Source organism: Streptopelia decaocto, assembly GCF_964273445.1.
Source record: "Streptopelia decaocto genome assembly, chromosome: 4".
Taxonomy (NCBI): Eukaryota; Metazoa; Chordata; class Aves; order Columbiformes; family Columbidae; genus Streptopelia; species Streptopelia decaocto.
In genome coordinates this window covers 72,302,294-72,318,856 of record NC_138658.1, presented here as the reverse complement: position 1 = coordinate 72,318,856, position 16,563 = coordinate 72,302,294, and the positions used below count along the sequence as shown (strand labels likewise).

At 47.2% G+C, this 16,563-nt stretch overlaps 2 protein-coding genes across 3 annotated transcripts in view; one reads left to right on the top strand and one right to left on the bottom strand.

Annotated features, from left to right (window-relative positions):
* Positions 1-4,531: 4,531 nt before the first annotated feature.
* On the top strand, positions 4,532-8,430 carry FABP1 (fatty acid binding protein 1). The gene is made up of 4 exons (XM_082051253.1): positions 4,532-4,617; positions 5,671-5,843; positions 7,702-7,794; positions 8,320-8,430. The coding sequence occupies exons 1-4, from the start codon at positions 4,551-4,553 to the stop codon at positions 8,368-8,370; spliced, it is 384 nt and encodes a 127-aa protein (XP_081907379.1). The 5' UTR covers positions 4,532-4,550; the 3' UTR covers positions 8,371-8,430.
* Positions 8,431-10,126: 1,696 nt separating this feature from the next.
* The window catches only part of SMYD1 (SET and MYND domain containing 1), a 28,316-nt gene continuing 21,879 nt past the window's right edge, over positions 10,127-16,563 (bottom strand). For both annotated transcript variants that reach the window (XM_082051391.1, XM_082051392.1), the window contains 4 exons: positions 15,257-15,349; positions 13,913-14,076; positions 12,189-12,357; positions 10,127-10,696 (listed from right to left, as the gene is read on the bottom strand). In XM_082051391.1, the coding sequence (XP_081907517.1) occupies positions 10,538-10,696; positions 12,189-12,357; positions 13,913-14,076; positions 15,257-15,349 (585 nt within the window). In that variant the 3' untranslated portion in view covers positions 10,127-10,537. The remainder of the gene's footprint in view (positions 10,697-12,188; positions 12,358-13,912; positions 14,077-15,256; positions 15,350-16,563) is intronic.

Sequence of the window (16,563 nt, the reverse complement as noted above, 5' to 3'; positions counted from 1 at the left end):
CCAGGTGGCCAAAAAGGCCAACAGCATCCTGACTTGTATCAGAAATAGTGTGGCCAGCAGGACTAGGGCAGTGATCATCTCCCTGTACACAGCACTGGTGAGACCAAACCTTGAATCCTGTGTTCAGTTTTGGGCCCCTCATGACAATAAAGACATGGAGGTGCTGGAGGGTGTTCAGAGAAGGACAACGAAGCTGGTGAGGGGTCTGGAGCACAAGTGTGATGAAGAACGGCTGAGGGAACTGGGGCTGTTCAGCCTGGAGAAAAGGAGGCTGAGGAAAGACCTTATCGCTGTCTGCAACTACCTGAAAGGAGGTTGGAGCATGGAGGGTGTTGGTCTCTTCTCCCAAGTAGCAAGTGATAGGATGAGAGGAAATGGCCTCGAGTTGTGCCAGGAGAGGCTTAGATTGGATATTAGGAAAAATTATTCACAAAAAAGGTTGTCGGACATTGGAACAGTCTGTCCAGGGAAGTGGTGGAGTCATCATCCCTGGAGGTGTTTAAAAGATGCATAGATGAGGTTCTTAGGGGCACAGTTTAGTGACAATATTAGGTTAATAATCAATGATCTTGAGGGTCTCTTCCAACCAAAACGTTTCTATGATTCTGTGATTTTCGCTGCAGGAGCCCTGAGACTCAAAATCCTGTTCCCCACCACAACATCCATATTGTCAAGAAGGAGTGCACATAGGAGGAGGATTTCCAGTGCCCTGGCAGACACTGAGTGAAAGTGTTTAGTTAATGGGAGCCAGGATGGGCATCCCAGGCAAGGGGATTATTTTTGGTTATAGCAGTTGTTATAACCGAAGGCACCAGCCACAGCTTGCCCTTTGGGAGGTTTGGGTTGGACACCTCTTCTTTGAGAGGTGGGTGGTGCAGCCCCAGGATGGTACCCAGAGAGCCAGAGAGGTGGCTTTTGAGATTTGAGTAAGGCCATGGCTGAGCTGCTCTGCTGTTGGTGATGTTCTTGCTTTGAGCAGGAGGTTGAAACAGAGACCTTCAGAGGTCACTTCCAACTGGTTTTTCACCTATTCATCACCTTGGGACACAAGATACTTCCATGGCTAGTAGGGAGCTGAGAAGTTTTGCATATCCATATCTTTGACTCCGGTGCAAAAAGCAGAAATGGGACACTTGTGTCCTTTTTTCTGACAGGCTTCTAAGATCCTACGCTTTATTTTCAAAGCAACTTAAACATGGAAGTACCTGCTGTCTTCCCACAAGATATAGCCTCCTTGATGATTTTTGAAAATGACCTATGCCTTTTCTCTTTCTACAAACTGGGTCCAGTTTTTATGGTATGGATTTAGTTTTAATCAAATGGTCAGTTGACTCAGTCTCGTGTTCATGCAGTCAGGTGTATTTTTTTGGCTCTGGAAAGTTAAAGTGATGTCATGTTTTAAAAGGCCCTGTATTCTGATGGGGAGATGTACAAGGATTCTGAACTTTGCTATTGAGATTAAGTTTATCTCACCTACTGTTTGCCCAGCAGGCGTGGCTAGATAATAATTACCCTGGATAAATTTAATTCAGTAACTGTTTCTTCTTTTTCTATAAGAAATTTTGCATTTCTTTGCTACAGGAAATAAAAGAAGATGAGTCCAACAGAACACTTGCAGACAAAAACAAAACAAAAAGTTTTATTTTTGATCATTGATCAAAAATCAGTTGGTTGCATTTCCCAACCACAGTGACCTATAGTCCACATTTATCCAACACGCCGAAGCTGTGAGCATAAATGCATTATATCTATCCACAGTAAGTGAGAATAGGAGAAGATACCAGCGGAAAACAAGTTTGGTCCTAAGTGGGGTGAATTGTCTCATGAGTTGCCATTTATGCCAACTTTCTGAGAGAGCATTGAACAATTCTATTCTCTTTTAACGTTTGGTGGGTCACATTCAGACCTTAGGAGCCTGGCTTGTCCAGTGGGAGTTCTCACCCAATTTCTGGTGGTTTTTTAAGTGGTTCAGCTGCCCAGATCAGGCATGATAACTGTTTAAGAGCTTGTGGGACAAAACCTGGTGGGATTTATCTAATCCTTTCCCCAGCACAGAGCTCATTAGCTTGGTGGTTGTATCTCATTTCAAGCTGACATGGGTCTCCCAGACAGAGTGTGGGCCTGGGAAGTCTGTGGTGGCTGAGATATCCAGCTTCCTTGGGGGCCGGGAAGAATAAGGTGTCACTTCAGGCACTTAATATTGGATTAATTTTGGCTAATATGAAATGTGGGCTTCTTTTGGAGAGGCCAGAGAGGATAGGCACCCCCGGGACACTGGTCATGAGTTGTTTCTCCTATTTCTCTTCTTTGGCTCATCTAGACATCAGCTTAAAGGTTATCATTGCACTGGATGTGGCTGGGGTTACCTGAGAAAGGTCTGTCCCCACTGACATAGTGACCACCCCCTATCGCTATCCCTCATGTGTAAATGGGTGAGGAGTGGGCATCTGCACCAGCAGCAGGATATAGAGTCATATAATCACAGAATCATTTTGGTTGGAAAAGATCCTCAAGATCATCAAGCCCATTCACCTCCAGGGATGGTGACTCAACCACTTCCTGGGCAGCCTGTTCCAATGCCTCACAACCCTTTCCAGGAAGAAATTTTTCCTAATATCCAATCTAACATGATCAAACGTGGCCAGTCTGAGGGTGCATCTCACTTTAAAAGTCAATGAAAACTGCAATTTCAGGAAGGTCCGGTTGATGACAGTGGGGAAAATGAGCCATACAGAGCAGGACCTTTCCTGTGGTGACCACTCCACAACGCATCAGGAGCTCTGGGCTCCAAAATGAGTCAGATGATAAAACAATATTCAGGTGTTTTTACAAGTCTGGATCTCTTTACTCCTTATGCAATATGAGGGGATGTGAATTGCCTATAGGAGCAGGCAGAGGTCCAGGGCATGGCTGCATGGGAGACACACATGTGGTCCCAGGTGGCCCATGGCCAGAGGACATTACCTGGCAGGAGTCAGGGAGCTGCCAGCTCCATCTGCTGCCAGGACATGGCTGGAGGGGTCAGTCACCACTGTCCCCATGAAGAAGACACTGAAAAGAGACATGTGGCAGCACAGCCCTGCGTGACCCCAGGGTCACACCCAGGGCAGGGGAAAAAATGAAATGCAATTCCTAAGGTGAGATCATTTGTGTTGGGAAGCCCAGGATAAAAGGGAAAAAAGCTGAAAAGCTGTTTAGAGAAATTGCTGAATCCACCCCACCATGAGTGCTCTCTGAACCTGCCCAGAGGGATGATCTGATCTCCCCCATGAGTAACGCCCCAGCCAACTTCATCTGCCCCGCCAGCAGAGGTTTTCCCTCTCCTGCCTCATCAGGCAGACTCTGCCTGTACTAATTAACCAGAAATTGAGGATGAATCTGGCCCAGGCAGCAACACTGTGCTCCATGGCAGAGCAGAGAGTGGACATAAGTGGCTGTAGAGGGCTCTGGCAGCATCTCTGAGTTGGAAAGAGACAGATTATGATGCTATGGGAAGGCAGAATGTAAGAATTGCAAAGAGGAGAAGTCATGTGAGAGAAAAGGGGGAAAATCCCTGAGCTGGTGACTTTGGGAAAGAGGTGGAATTCATTGGGGCAGAGGATGGATGCTCAGATGCCGAGCACCAACACAGGCCACTCGGCCAAGGGGACCGCAATGGGAGAGGAGCCTGGACCTGAGTCCTGCCTTGGAGTGAGAAATTTGGGTTGGCTTGGAGGCTGCTGATGTAGCATTTGGGAGAAATGCAGCTCCAAGGGCTGGGATGCTCCTTCGGTGAATGAGTGACTGTGGTTCCTCTGGGGAATGGAAAGGAAAGGGGGTTTTCAGTGGTGGCTCCTGGCTGTAGCCTGGATTGATCACTAGCATCACTGGTCCATCTCTCCACACAAAACCCTTTTCTGGAGGCAAGGTCATAGTGATGAAGTCTGAACTAAACCACAGCCTTCAGCATGGGCCAGTTCAATCCCAGAATTTGATTTTGAGTTATGCTTTTTTCCTTAGGTGACGGTGATGATTTGGGCTCTACTGCTACACCAAAACCCACTGTTACAGAGGACCAAGAGGTATCTGGAGTCACAAGCAAGTCCAGCTAGTGTGCGGCCACTATTCTTCATGCTCGTGCTCAAGACCCAGCGTGCAGACATCAAGCAGGAGAAACATCCCCACTGTCATCTCCAGAGGACACCACGATCTTCCAGCACTTTCTCCTCTTCCAGATGAGCGCTTCCAGACTGATTAGATGATTTGGCTTGTTCCTCTGATAATAATCTCTTTGTACTATTATTTTTTTTAATAACTTCTTTATGGATGCCACGTTGCTACCTCCATAAAATGGGTTTATGGGATCTTCCCTGCCCCCGCGTTGTCCGTAAAATGCAAAGCAATTTATCACTGACCATTGCCCAGTTTTATGTTAATGTTTGAACACAGCCATAAAATTACATCATCTTACCTCTGACCAGCCTTTAGGGCAAAAGGACCTTATAAAACCAAGCTCTGCTCACCAGCAAGGCACCTTCTCTTGTGTTGGGAGCACAGAGAGCCTTTCCATCATGAGCTTCACTGGAAAATACCAACTCCAGTCCCAGGAAAATTTTGAGCCTTTTATGAAAGCCCTTGGTAAGTGCCTGGATGTGCTGCTTTGCCTCTGCAGATCCCACTGGCATTTGGGAGTCCAAATGTGTTGATGATGTAGATCAAAAGCTTCTCTCAGAATTCCTGTTTCTGTCTATCATCTTGCAATTGTTGGTTTGGGGTTTGGTTTGGTTGTTTTTTTAATGCATGAGCATGGAGATGTGATCTCAGAAGAGAAAGCATCTCTCTGGCTGGTGGCTGGAGGTCAGGAGATGCTGGGTGAAATTTTGTGACTTGCAGAAAAGTGGTCCCAGCAGTCTTTGCAGCCACGGGCCAGCACAGCAAAGTGTAGCAGACACGTGACAAGCCAGCGGGACCTTGGTGGCTTAGGACAGCTGCAGATCTGCTCCATCGGGCTGTGAAATTTGAGGGTGAGCAGGACATCACTCAGCAACAGTGCTGCTGCTGCTCAGCAATGCTGCAAAGCCCCAGATTCCACCATTCATCAGAAAAATAGTGGGGGTTGTTTAAACGCTTAATGGTGAATGTGGCTAGCTGAATTTCCACCAGTGTCCATGACATGGATCATGTTCCTGCAGGGATTCAGGAGGCTTTGCACCCCTTCTGCACAGTTATGTTCCAGATGTGCTTTACCTGTCAGAGCAGCTTCAGGTTTTGGGAGAAGAGTTTAATGAACTGGTTCTTAGGGACCCTGATTCTCACTTGATTCTATCATTGTGCCTCAATTTATTCCATTTTCTCTGCTTGTCTCCCAGCAAAGAAAATAAAACAGGATTTTTCTTTTCCATGTGATAATTACCCAGGGAGGTAGCTGTTCTGCTCCCAGCCAGGTGGGTGAGACAAGAGAGATGTCTCGTTCCCCCACAAAACTCAGGCTGACAGCATTTGTTATTCTTCCTCCTCAGTAGACTCAGGGCCTTGTGGTCCTTAGGAAACCATCATCACCACAAAGTTTTCCACACTGGAATAGAAATCCTCACAGTTGTGGGTCCCCAAGTCCCGCCACATTCATTTGGCAGCAGGAATCTGCTCGCCGATGGCTCCAAGATATACCTAATATCTCTTGTTCCTGGACAGGGCTTCCCGATGAACAGATCCAGAAGGGAAAAGACCTCAAGAGCATCACAGAAATAGTGCAGGATGGGCAACATTTCAAGGTTACTGTGACCACTGGCTCCAAAGTAATTCACAACGAGTTCACCATCGGGCAGGAGTACGATATGGAGTTGATGACAGGAGAGAAGGCCAAGGTGAGTGACCAGCTCCTCTTCTGCCAGGGCTACAGGGGCTCAGGGACATTAAGTTTCCTTTCCAGACATTCCCTCTGCACTTGAACCAAAGGGATTTACCAGACCATGGGTGTTAAAGCTGACACAGGGCAAAGACCTGGATAATCCCCCAGCCCAGTTCTGTCTCTCCCAGTTTGCACACATAATTGAATATAACGGGAAGGGGTTAATCGCTGTAAACAAGCCCGCAGATGTGACACCCACTGCCCTGCTCCCTGCAGGTCCTCAGCAAGGCTCCTAGGGACACATTTCAGAAAATGACAGTGCGTTTCAGAGCCACCTTCCTGAGAAACTCAGAGCCCAAGTCTCTGAAGTTCCCACCTCCCCTCTACACTTTTACAAAACACCATGCAAGCTCCCCAGCCAGCACTTCTGCCGACAAAGCCTTGCATTCCTAAAGCTATTTTAATGGCCAGTTTGGAAAAGGGGAATAGAGATGCTTTGGTAAATCCTTCTGACAGCAAAACATCTGAGAGATGCGGGTTGGAAAAGGGTTGAATTTCTATGATGTTGCAACACGAAGCATACCCCTACTTTCATTTTGTTGACTTAAAGGTAGTGCAGGAAGGTCAGCAAATGAATTATAAAACAATACATTCTTTTAAGTCCCAGAAGTTGTTTGCTTCTCTGCTAGCCTTTTCCACTGCTTCAGTTTACACCAGGTGAGATGATTCGGCAAGGTGAGGATTTATCACCCTTGAAATTGGGTCAGCTCCCGTTCCTGGATATTAGTTTCCAATGGTTCATAAAATGTCAAGACAGCACTACTGGCAAATATTGCCTCTCACCTTCAAGAGAAGATGATATTATAGGGACTTTTGAAAGGAGGAGCAATGATCACCAAAGAAATGCCCCCGTGAGTCAGGCTCTGATAGCTGTACTGACTGTATCATGGTTTCCAGCATCACCAATGTCCCTTGTGCAAAAAACTAGGGGAAAATAGCTATTAGAAAAGCTTCACCCTCTATAAATCAGCAGCTCAAGGGCAGACAAATGTGTCTTACAGCTGGGCAGACAGATGAACAGAAACATTTTTTGCTGAGTTATTTATTTGAGTCATTTCAACGATCAGTGATAGCTGCCCTGGGGGTGTTGGTGCTGTCTGTGGCCTTTTTAGATGTGCAGCTCCTTAGAGGTTCAGAGACTCAGCAGGTGTGCCTGTGCCCCTGAGAGCTTTCCAGCCATGACTGTATTTCTGAAATCTCCTTTAATCATCTCCCCCCTTGACAGCGACTCCTCCCAGCCCCACGCCATTGCCTAGCTCCCCATCAGCCCAAACCAAGAGAGGCTGCTGCTGCAATGTGCACTGGGTGGATGGTGGAGAGGAGACAATCTGGCATGCTCAGTAGTCCCCTCCTTGGAGGTGTGCAGGTCGTCTTGGTCTTGGTGCTGCATGAGGAGTTGCCCCAAGGAGCAGCTGGGCTGCACGGAGGCACAAGAACTGTCAGGGTGAAAAGCTGTCCATCTTCTCCCCCAAAACTCATGTTGGTGTGATGCTGAGGATCCCTGCTCTGGCATCTAACAGTGCAAGAAGCCATGAGGGATTCTTTGGTTGGAGGGGAGACAGGTAGGTATGGCAGCAAAACCGCACCACTGTAGAGCCCGAAGTGAACATCCACACCCTTGCTGTGCTGTAGTCACCACCAGCACAACCCTCTTTCCAACTCCTCCCAGGAAACCTCTGAGGAAGCAGTGTCCTCCAAACAGCTTGCAGAGGGGACAGTGGCACCTGAGGACAGAAGGCGAAGGACAAAACGCAGGAGGTGATATGGTCTGCAGTGATAACATGAATGTCTCTGTCTCATCCCCTCTCTACCAGGCTCTTGTTCAGATGGAAGGTGACAACAAACTGATTGGAACCGCGAAAGGGGTGAAATCTATCACCGAACTCAACGGTGACATCATCACCAATGTAAGTGTCAAAGAGAGGAGCAATGGCTGGAATAACATTGTCTACAGCTGCCTCCAGGGTTCTGGCCCTACAAAGCCTGCCAAGATGCTGGGTACCTCAGAGAGATACTGGAGACATGCATGTGCTTGCACTTGGCCCCTGCAGCCAAAGCTGGTCAGTGGGCAGGCACCGAAGGCAGTTCTTCCTTATAGTCTGACCCAAAAAGCATTCTTTGAAACCCCAGTAGGCATTTCTGATCAAAGTTTCATGCAATGAAGGCATGTTCTCACCCAACCAGATATACATGTTTGTGGTTGGGCCTGGCACTTTCACAGAGAGGTGCAGCAGACTAATCCCAGCTGAGCAATGTCAGATTATCCTTATCTGATTTGGGGTATTCGTGATGAAATCTAAAGCTTTAATAAATCAGTTTATAGGAGACAGACTGGGGATCAGTCCTGTTACGTTTTGCAAGACCAGATCCTTTCCAAGTAGAGTTTGGAGCCAAGCGTCGTGAAAACCTAACGTTTTCCATTTGTTTTTCAGACCATGACCATAGGAGACATCACCTGCAAGAGAATCAGCAAGAGAATCTAGAGACCCTGAGCATGCCCATCATTTTACTGTGTTAAATGTGTTCATTAAAGTATTAAAGGCCTTTTCATTATTATCATCAGCGTCTTCGCTGTTGCTATAAAGAGGTGTGAGTCTCCAAAACCCACACAAGCTCACGTAGAAATTGGGCAACAGGCCCTTTCCTTACAAACATATGCAAGGTGACTGGCAGGGCCGAAGCATGGGGAGGTTCAGGTTGGATCAAGGAGATGGCAGTGATCCCAGCGAGGAAGCTGCTTTGGGGAAGCAACTAGCATGGGGACAGTTCTAATGTCACAACGCCATACCTGACCTCCCACCTCTGCAGCAGGATCCAGCCCTACAGGGCAGGCCACCCCATCCCCACCTCCTCCCCATCCCTTCCCACCAGCAGGAGGGTCCCGGACAGCCTGATGGTGTCCTGTATGTGTTTCACCCCAAACCACACCTGATAACTTGAGTTGAACTGGAGTTGAACTTGCCCTCCAGGGTGAAATACAGGTTTTCTCTCCTGGCAGGAGATAAATTATGTTTGTTCACAGTGTAGACACAGAAAGACCACCAAAGTCATCTCCCACACTCCCACTTGGTGCTGCAGGCTGGGTGGAGATGTGGTTTTCTGACACACACAGGAGGGGTGACTCTTCCTTCTTTAATGCCTTTTCCAAGCCCTGTGCTTGGATGGTCGTTGGGAATCATCACTGGCAAGTGGATATATGGCTGGTGTGACATATCTAGCTGGGATGATGTTCTTACAACCACTCAAAGCTCATCAGGATGTTAGGAAAACACCACAAGCACTTCCTCAATTCCTCCTGCAACCCCAAAATGTGCCACTAAAGGACCAATTTGTCCTCACGTGCATGTCTCCCATTACTTCTCTCTCCTCAGGGAAGATTTTCATGCTACAGGTTGACATTGATCCTCTGGCTGAGAACTGAGCCCATGTGTATCATCATACTGGGCATCAGTTGGGCAACCCATGGACAAATTGGATGGCTTAGCTCAACAGCACCTGAAGAGCAGATGTTGGTCTCCAGTGAAGTCACCTTAGATCTGGCGAAACATCAGCAAAAACACTGAAAAATGTGAAAGAGGAAAAGCCCTGGGTTTGTTTTCTTGCTATTCTGCTGAAGAGCAGGTAGGGCACTCTTGAACAGACCATCCCTTTTCATCTCCTGGCTGCCACTGAAGGCCTGGAGCAAGCCCATTAGATTTTGAGGCAGATGGGCAGACATCTAAGATCTTTTTTATCTAGAAATCCAACCATTGCCTTTAGACTTTTCCTTTGCTCCGTTGGCCGCCCACTGACAGCTGAACTGCAGCCTATTCTTTTTTTTGCTCAGTGCAAAATGGATTAAGCACCTTTCTAAGCTGAAAGGCAGGTGCTGAAAGGCATCAGAGTCCCCAGCTCACCCTGAAGATGAGCAAAGCTGGATCCCCTCCCTGGAAACGGCTTGTGCAGTTAGAACTGTGTGCACAGCCAGCACATCCCACCAGGGGAACCTGCTCCTAGCACGGACTTGTCTCATGTCCATCTGCTGCCATCACTGCAGATGTTCTCTAATTTTTAATTAGGGAGACTAATTTGCCCTAATTATTTTATCCTGATGTACGAATCCCACTTGCAAATGCCCACAGTTTGATGTTGCACCCATGTCAGCTGCAGAATTGTTTTTCAGCAGTTTTTCTTCAGAAAAACACCACTTTACACAAAACACTGTCTGCGAGTCTTATTCAGTTTGCTCTCAATGTGCACAAGCGTAGATTATGCTTCCCACTTCTACCATCCCTTGGTCAACCACCTATGGACACCACTGGGAAAAAATGATGTAATCACAAGGAAGTGATGGGGAAGGACTTCAGCATCAGGACTGATATAGAGAGAAACAGGCTCCCAATCAGAATGTAAATAATTTTATAACAGGGTTTTGCTTTGATTTTTAATACTAGTGGTAGAAAAAAGGACATTGTTTCTGCCAAGATCTCTTCTGTTTTGAGTCGTCAGAACATTCTTCAGGACTCTCCTCCAGTAGGTCCATGCTCTCAGGCTGGTGCCACTGGAAATAATCTTTATGGATATATCACACTCCTATATACCATTCCCCACGTCTTCAGGTGCCACAGGTGATGTTATCCCACAGGCACAAATTTGTGTCAAGCTCAGGGTTCATTCCTTCTTGTGGAAGAGGCCTGGTGAGGTCTCATTGCTGGGTTCAGGCATGACTTGAATCTTTTGGTTTTTGAGGGCGGCTTCCCTCATCTTGTAATACATGAACTCGTTCTGCTGGAACATGCGCAGCTCCATCTCTGTCTGAACACGCATGACCTGAGGGACACAACAGGTTACAAAACTTGTGACACAGGGAATCTCAAAACAAGGGAATAAAAGCACTGCCTAAAAATGGGGACCGTCCTTCAGGGATGTCCTGTGTAATGACTGATTCAACTTAACCTAGGTGTCCCACCAGCAAGATCACAGAATCACAGAATGTTAGGGATTGGAAGGGACCTCGAAAGATCATCTAGTCCAAAGCCAACTGGACACAAATACCAAAATACTTCCTCAAACTTGGTTGCTTGTGTACGATGAAGGTGAAGACATTGGCCTTTCCTGCACTCAGCTCTTCCACAGGCTGCTGGGGTGCCTCATGCTCCCAAACTTAATGCAGGACACAGAGGTGACGCTGAATGACTCTGCCTCCCATTCCTGTGCTGGGCCTGACCTGCGGTGTGATCCATCACCGGGATGGGGGTCAACTCACATGGGAGAAGGCAGGAGAGGAGCAGGGGGATGCTCAGCACTTCTTGGGCCATGTCACAGCTGCATCCCCTGCATCCCAGGGTTCACCGTGAACAGTCATTCCTAGTGCTGCATTACGGCAGAGGCTCAGGAGGGATTCTAGGAAAACTTTCTATACCTGTCTGTGAGTTTATTCAACCCTCGGTTTAGGAGAACAGAGATAAGCATGTGCCATATAACTGCTATTTTCCTCCTGAAGTGGGAAACAAAATATACAAATGGAGGTGCTGGAGTCTCGGACTGTTCTATATATAGGCAAACAGTCAACAGACAGGTTTGCTTTAGGTGCTAGATACTCATTTTTCTGATTATATAAATTTGCACTAGTAAAGGTTATAGCTCTGCTATACCAGGGACTAGACATCAATAAAGGATTTCATTTGGTACCATGTAATATTTTTGGTTAATAAAGGAGAATGCTATAAAGCCAACAGGTCACATCAGGTGAGTTAAAGGCTAAAGAAATTATAGATCCGTAGATGCCATTGTAAATAGCTCATCATAGCTGAGCAGATGTATTTCCCTGGGATCTGCAGCTCTGGACTGTGAGGTGGGAAATACACCTGTCAGCCATTTGAGAAGAAAATACATTGCAGCTCGGAGGGACTGGGAAGTGGTGAATAAAGAAAAACTGATACCAATAAGGGAAAGGGGTCGGTAAACTGGGAATATCCACCACACAATTTGATATAGTCAAATTGTAACGCCATCTACATCTGAGTGAAGCAAAATCAGGCTGTTGGAAAAATGAGACGCTCCATCCTAGGGAGCTTAGTGGCCATTTGTAATGTATGTCCTGGTGCAGGATAAAAGCTATTTTTCAGGGATTAAAATTCCCCATAGGAAGGGACATGTGTTTTTCATCAGACTGTAACATAATCTAGAGAAAACCACAGCACTACTAAGAAGCAGTGAGTACCTGATACATCTCTCAGCTCTTACATATGGGTTGTTTCTACAGCTTGGATGTAATTTTGCCCAGACAGACAGCAGAAACAACACGGGAGATGACACCTACCTCCAGGTCTTTGGTAATTGGGTGCGAAGGTCCGTGGGTTATCAGGAGAATGGCATAGGCTTTACAGATCAAGCCATGCCCAGCTTCGATGAGACCAGCGTGCCAGTGGGTCACTCCTGCCCGCATCACGGCCATCCCCAGCTGTGCATTGTTGGGATGGTATATTTTCCTGGAAAAACAAACAAACAAACAAACAACATTGAGTAATTTTAGTTCAGGAAAGATTTGGGCTCCCAAATGTTTGTCAGCGATGTGATATGTTTGCCAAAGAGCAGATTGTTTACTCAAGTGAAGAGCCTGTTGCATTCAGTGCCACACAAACATGCAACCCTGCTGAAAAAGGGGCAAGAGTGACACGAGGACACAGGTTATCTGAGGACATGAGTTGCTGTGAAAGGGGATGAACAACCTGCGAATGTGGAACGCTGGACACCTGGGTGGGACAAAGCCAAGCTCTGTCATTCCACATTATTTTGAAACAAACACAACCCTGATCTGACCCAACAGCCCAGATGGCACCAGCTTGACTTCAGACACTTAATAAAGTGCTTAAGTTGATAATGTAACAACACCAGCTTCTCGTTCAAAGTGGGGAGAGAAACGGGTGGTTCCAGAAACTCCAGAAATGTTTATCTCACCCTCCGGAGATGTGTCTCTGCCTCCAGAGACTATCAGATCTCTCCCCTACAGTCAGTACCCCAGGTGGGCAGGATGAATCCTGGCCTCTACATCCAACTTTAGAAGCTCAGGCAAAATTAGAAGCTGATTTACCTGAAAACCTGCCTTTAAGGGCGTATTTGGTATATTGAATTGGCAGATCTTCAAGGAAATTACTGCTGTCCCTACTCTGGACTGAGAACCTGAGAAATGGGGAGGGGAAGCAATTTCTTCTGTGTCACTGAATGAGCTCAGTGCCAGGGCTGGGACACGAAGTGGCTTGTCAGGCCTGCAAGCAGGAGGGTTCACTCTAGACTCTGTCACCCCTTTGACAAAGAAAAAAATATCGCAGGCCTTTTGGGATAGAACTGACCAAAAAGGCAGGTGATGGGAATGAGGTGGTCTCACCAGGAGGGTGAATGAAATGACAAAATGGGCATTTCTCGTCTGTTCTCTATGGTTTCCATTACCTTTTTTTTTTTTTTTTTTTCTAAGTAATACTCATCAGTCCTGTAGTAAAACCTCAGTAATAATAAAGTACATAATTTTTACTGTGAGGTTTGCCCTGGATCTATGTGAACCAAGCCTGAATTTCTTTATTCTCACCAAGCCTTTACCACAGAATTTGTGCATACTAATTAGCCAAGACAAAAACCTGTGTATTATTCAGGAGTGAAGGGTTATCTTGAGTGACAGCCATTTGACAACAGCTTCTCTTTTCTCTGCAGATCCCCCTTCTCACAGGGTGCAGGAGAACAGACCATCTCCTGCAGTTACAGCCTTTCTGTCCTGCACCCAGGCTCTGTGTCTTGCTACCAGGGCAGCCCTGAGATGCTTCTGAGACAAAACAAATAGGTCAATGAAAGAGGTATCCAAGCCATTTGCTGGTTACAGTTCAGTACATCAAGGTGTTTAGGAGCTCTTGTACATTTAGGAAGGGTCTGGTGATATAATCAGGCCCCAATCTGAATGCCCTGGTAGGAGCAGACTAAGAAAATTATTCCTATAACACACTGCCTAACATTGCATAACCAGAGAGAGCTGCCCAAAACAGAGCACAGACATACAGGTAACCGTCCACCATCCTCTTGGCGTAGTCAGCTGCTTCCTCAAACATCTGGAGGTAGGAGAGCACCTCGGAGGCAATGCTGAGGATCCTCAGGAGGTAGATGTTGGTGTCCCCCAGCACAGGCTCCTGTTTCTTCAGACACTCACGGCACAGCTTCACAACCTGCGCCCGGGGGAAGGAGGCAGAGGAAGGGAAAGTCAGAGCAACTTTGGCCCCACAGCTGTCACACCAAAGCCCTGTGGGTTGCATGGTCCATACCAGTCCCAGAGGCCAAGTCATCCTCCATGAAGGTTGGAGATGATAGAATATGCTTTGATGTGTCGGGAAGCATCAGCATAGTAAAATGTTTGGTGCTCAGAGCTTTTTTTCCCAGGGTTGCATTCATAAAACTGGTGGGGTAAAACAGATGTCTACTGTTCAGGAGAAGAAAGACCCCAGGAAGTTGGTTTTGTCAGAGACCAAGTGCCTACAGGACTCTTATACCTCAACACCATCCACTCAACCTACTACAAGCACTTGATGCAATAAAGGCTCTTAATGACCCCAGGGGGCTGGAGACATGCAGCTATACTGTCCCATGCTTTACTGCTCTGTCTGACCCCTGACACAACATCCAGATCTCTGCTCTGGAGGACTTCAACCTTTTCACAAGTAAGCTCAAACTCAGAGGCTGTTGCTCAACCTGGAGTGTTTTCCTGGAGCTGTTACACTCTGAAGAGAACAATTAAATATTTCCTGAGTCAGCAAAATAGGGAGAAAGGGAGAATTGACTTGCGCTCTCTCACCACTTTGATCTGCGCTCCAGGTGGGATACAGGTCTCCCACACCACACACTCAACCTCAGCAGTCAGCAAATGAACATCATGCAGAAGCCAGGAGGTGAAGAGGAGACCAACACAGACAAACAACCCACGGATCAATGTGGCAACCGTCCTGACTGTCTTGTCCCTCTCCCAGACCCACTGTCCTCCTTTTTCTGAGACCACCTGGCAGAGCTGACTCGTTACACTTCCCAGTAACTCATGGGTTTTGCCCAGAAGACCGTTGGTTCAACAACGGTGTCAATCGGAGGTGCTGGAAGTCACTGCAATCTCCTTGTATCCTCACTATGAAAGAAACCAGTCTGCGACATTGTCTCAGACACAGTTGTGCTTTACAGAGGACAGAAACCAGTGTCAGCTTTTGCATTTTGAGCTGATAAGAGGGCTGGAAGCATGTGGGGATAATCAGGTCACAGCAATGGGGGTTTGTATCATCCTTAAATAACTAATGCAGAGAGGGACAGGACAAGCTTTCCCTGGCCATGCGTATACAGCAAGAGAGCAAAAGCAACAGGACTCACTTCATGGTAAAGTCCTTCCATGCGGGCCTTGCTGATCTTCTCCAGCGTGTCCTTGGAGAACTGGATGACCTCCTTCACCGTCTCTGCAGAAGGCTGGGGACAACATTAGGAAAACCAGTGAGGAAAATGCACTACCTGATAGATGCCAAAATAACTTCGTTGAAGAAATGCTTGTTCTGCAGTTTGGAAACCCAAATCAGCTCAATGAGATGCCTCTCACATTACCTGCAACCTTCCTACCACTGGCTGTATATCCCAGTGTGCCCTCAGACCTGCCCGAGACTGGGCTGAGGTGGTCCCACTACCAAGTTGAGAGGTGTTGCTGACTTCGACAAGGGTGTTGCTCATCAGAGTAGCGACCCTGTACATCTGGCATCCATAACTAACCAGGTTCCTCGACTCTTCCCGCCACTTCTCTCCTCTGGAAAAGCAACAGAATTGGCAACTGGGAGGTCTCAAGAGACACCAAAAGGTCTCAAGAGACACCAAAGGTCACAAGACACACCACAGTGGCTGTGAAAGCCACTGATCAGTGTCTATGAGGTGCTCCCAGTGCAGTTGCTTGAAGGAAATGTCTAGCCTCTGTCAGGTTAGACACGAGGAAGAATTATTTACACTGAGGGTGGTGAAACCCTGGCCCAGGTTTCCCAGAGAGGTGGTGGATGCTCCATCCCTGGAGACATCCCAGGCCAGGCTGGACGGGGCTCTGAGCAACCTGATCTGGGTGAAGATGTCCCTGCTCATGGCAGGGGTGGCACTGGATGAGCTTTGAAGGTCCCTTCCAGCCCAAACTATCCTATGATTTCTGTGAAATGAGGCTCCTGTATGACAGCTGTGTGAAAAAGGACAGCAAAGATCATTAAGTGTCACCCACTCTGAGAAATGCTGTCATTAGGTCCAAACACCACAAGATGGTTGACCTCAGATTTCAGCCACATCCAGAGAGTGAGATGAGTTTTCCCACACCCCTGAAAGAAGTTTGGATTTCACCATGTGCTTGAAAGCATGATGCACATCTAGTCATGCCTGGCAAAACATTAACCAGCTCCTAATTAGCTGCCTCCTCTCCCTCCATTTAATGCTGAAATATAGTATTATTATATCCAGCACCATCATTTATCTTCCATTTTTCTGAGCCTTTCAAATTTGCATTTTCAAACTATTCTAGCATCGCAGCCTTCCTTTAGGTCAATGGGAAATCTGCAATTGGCTCCCAGTTGTGTGACTCCAGGAGCCTGCAGAAGAGCCTGGTCTGGAGACACACGGTGGAGCCGGAGCACAGGGACCTTTGGGTGCCGATCAAAAGC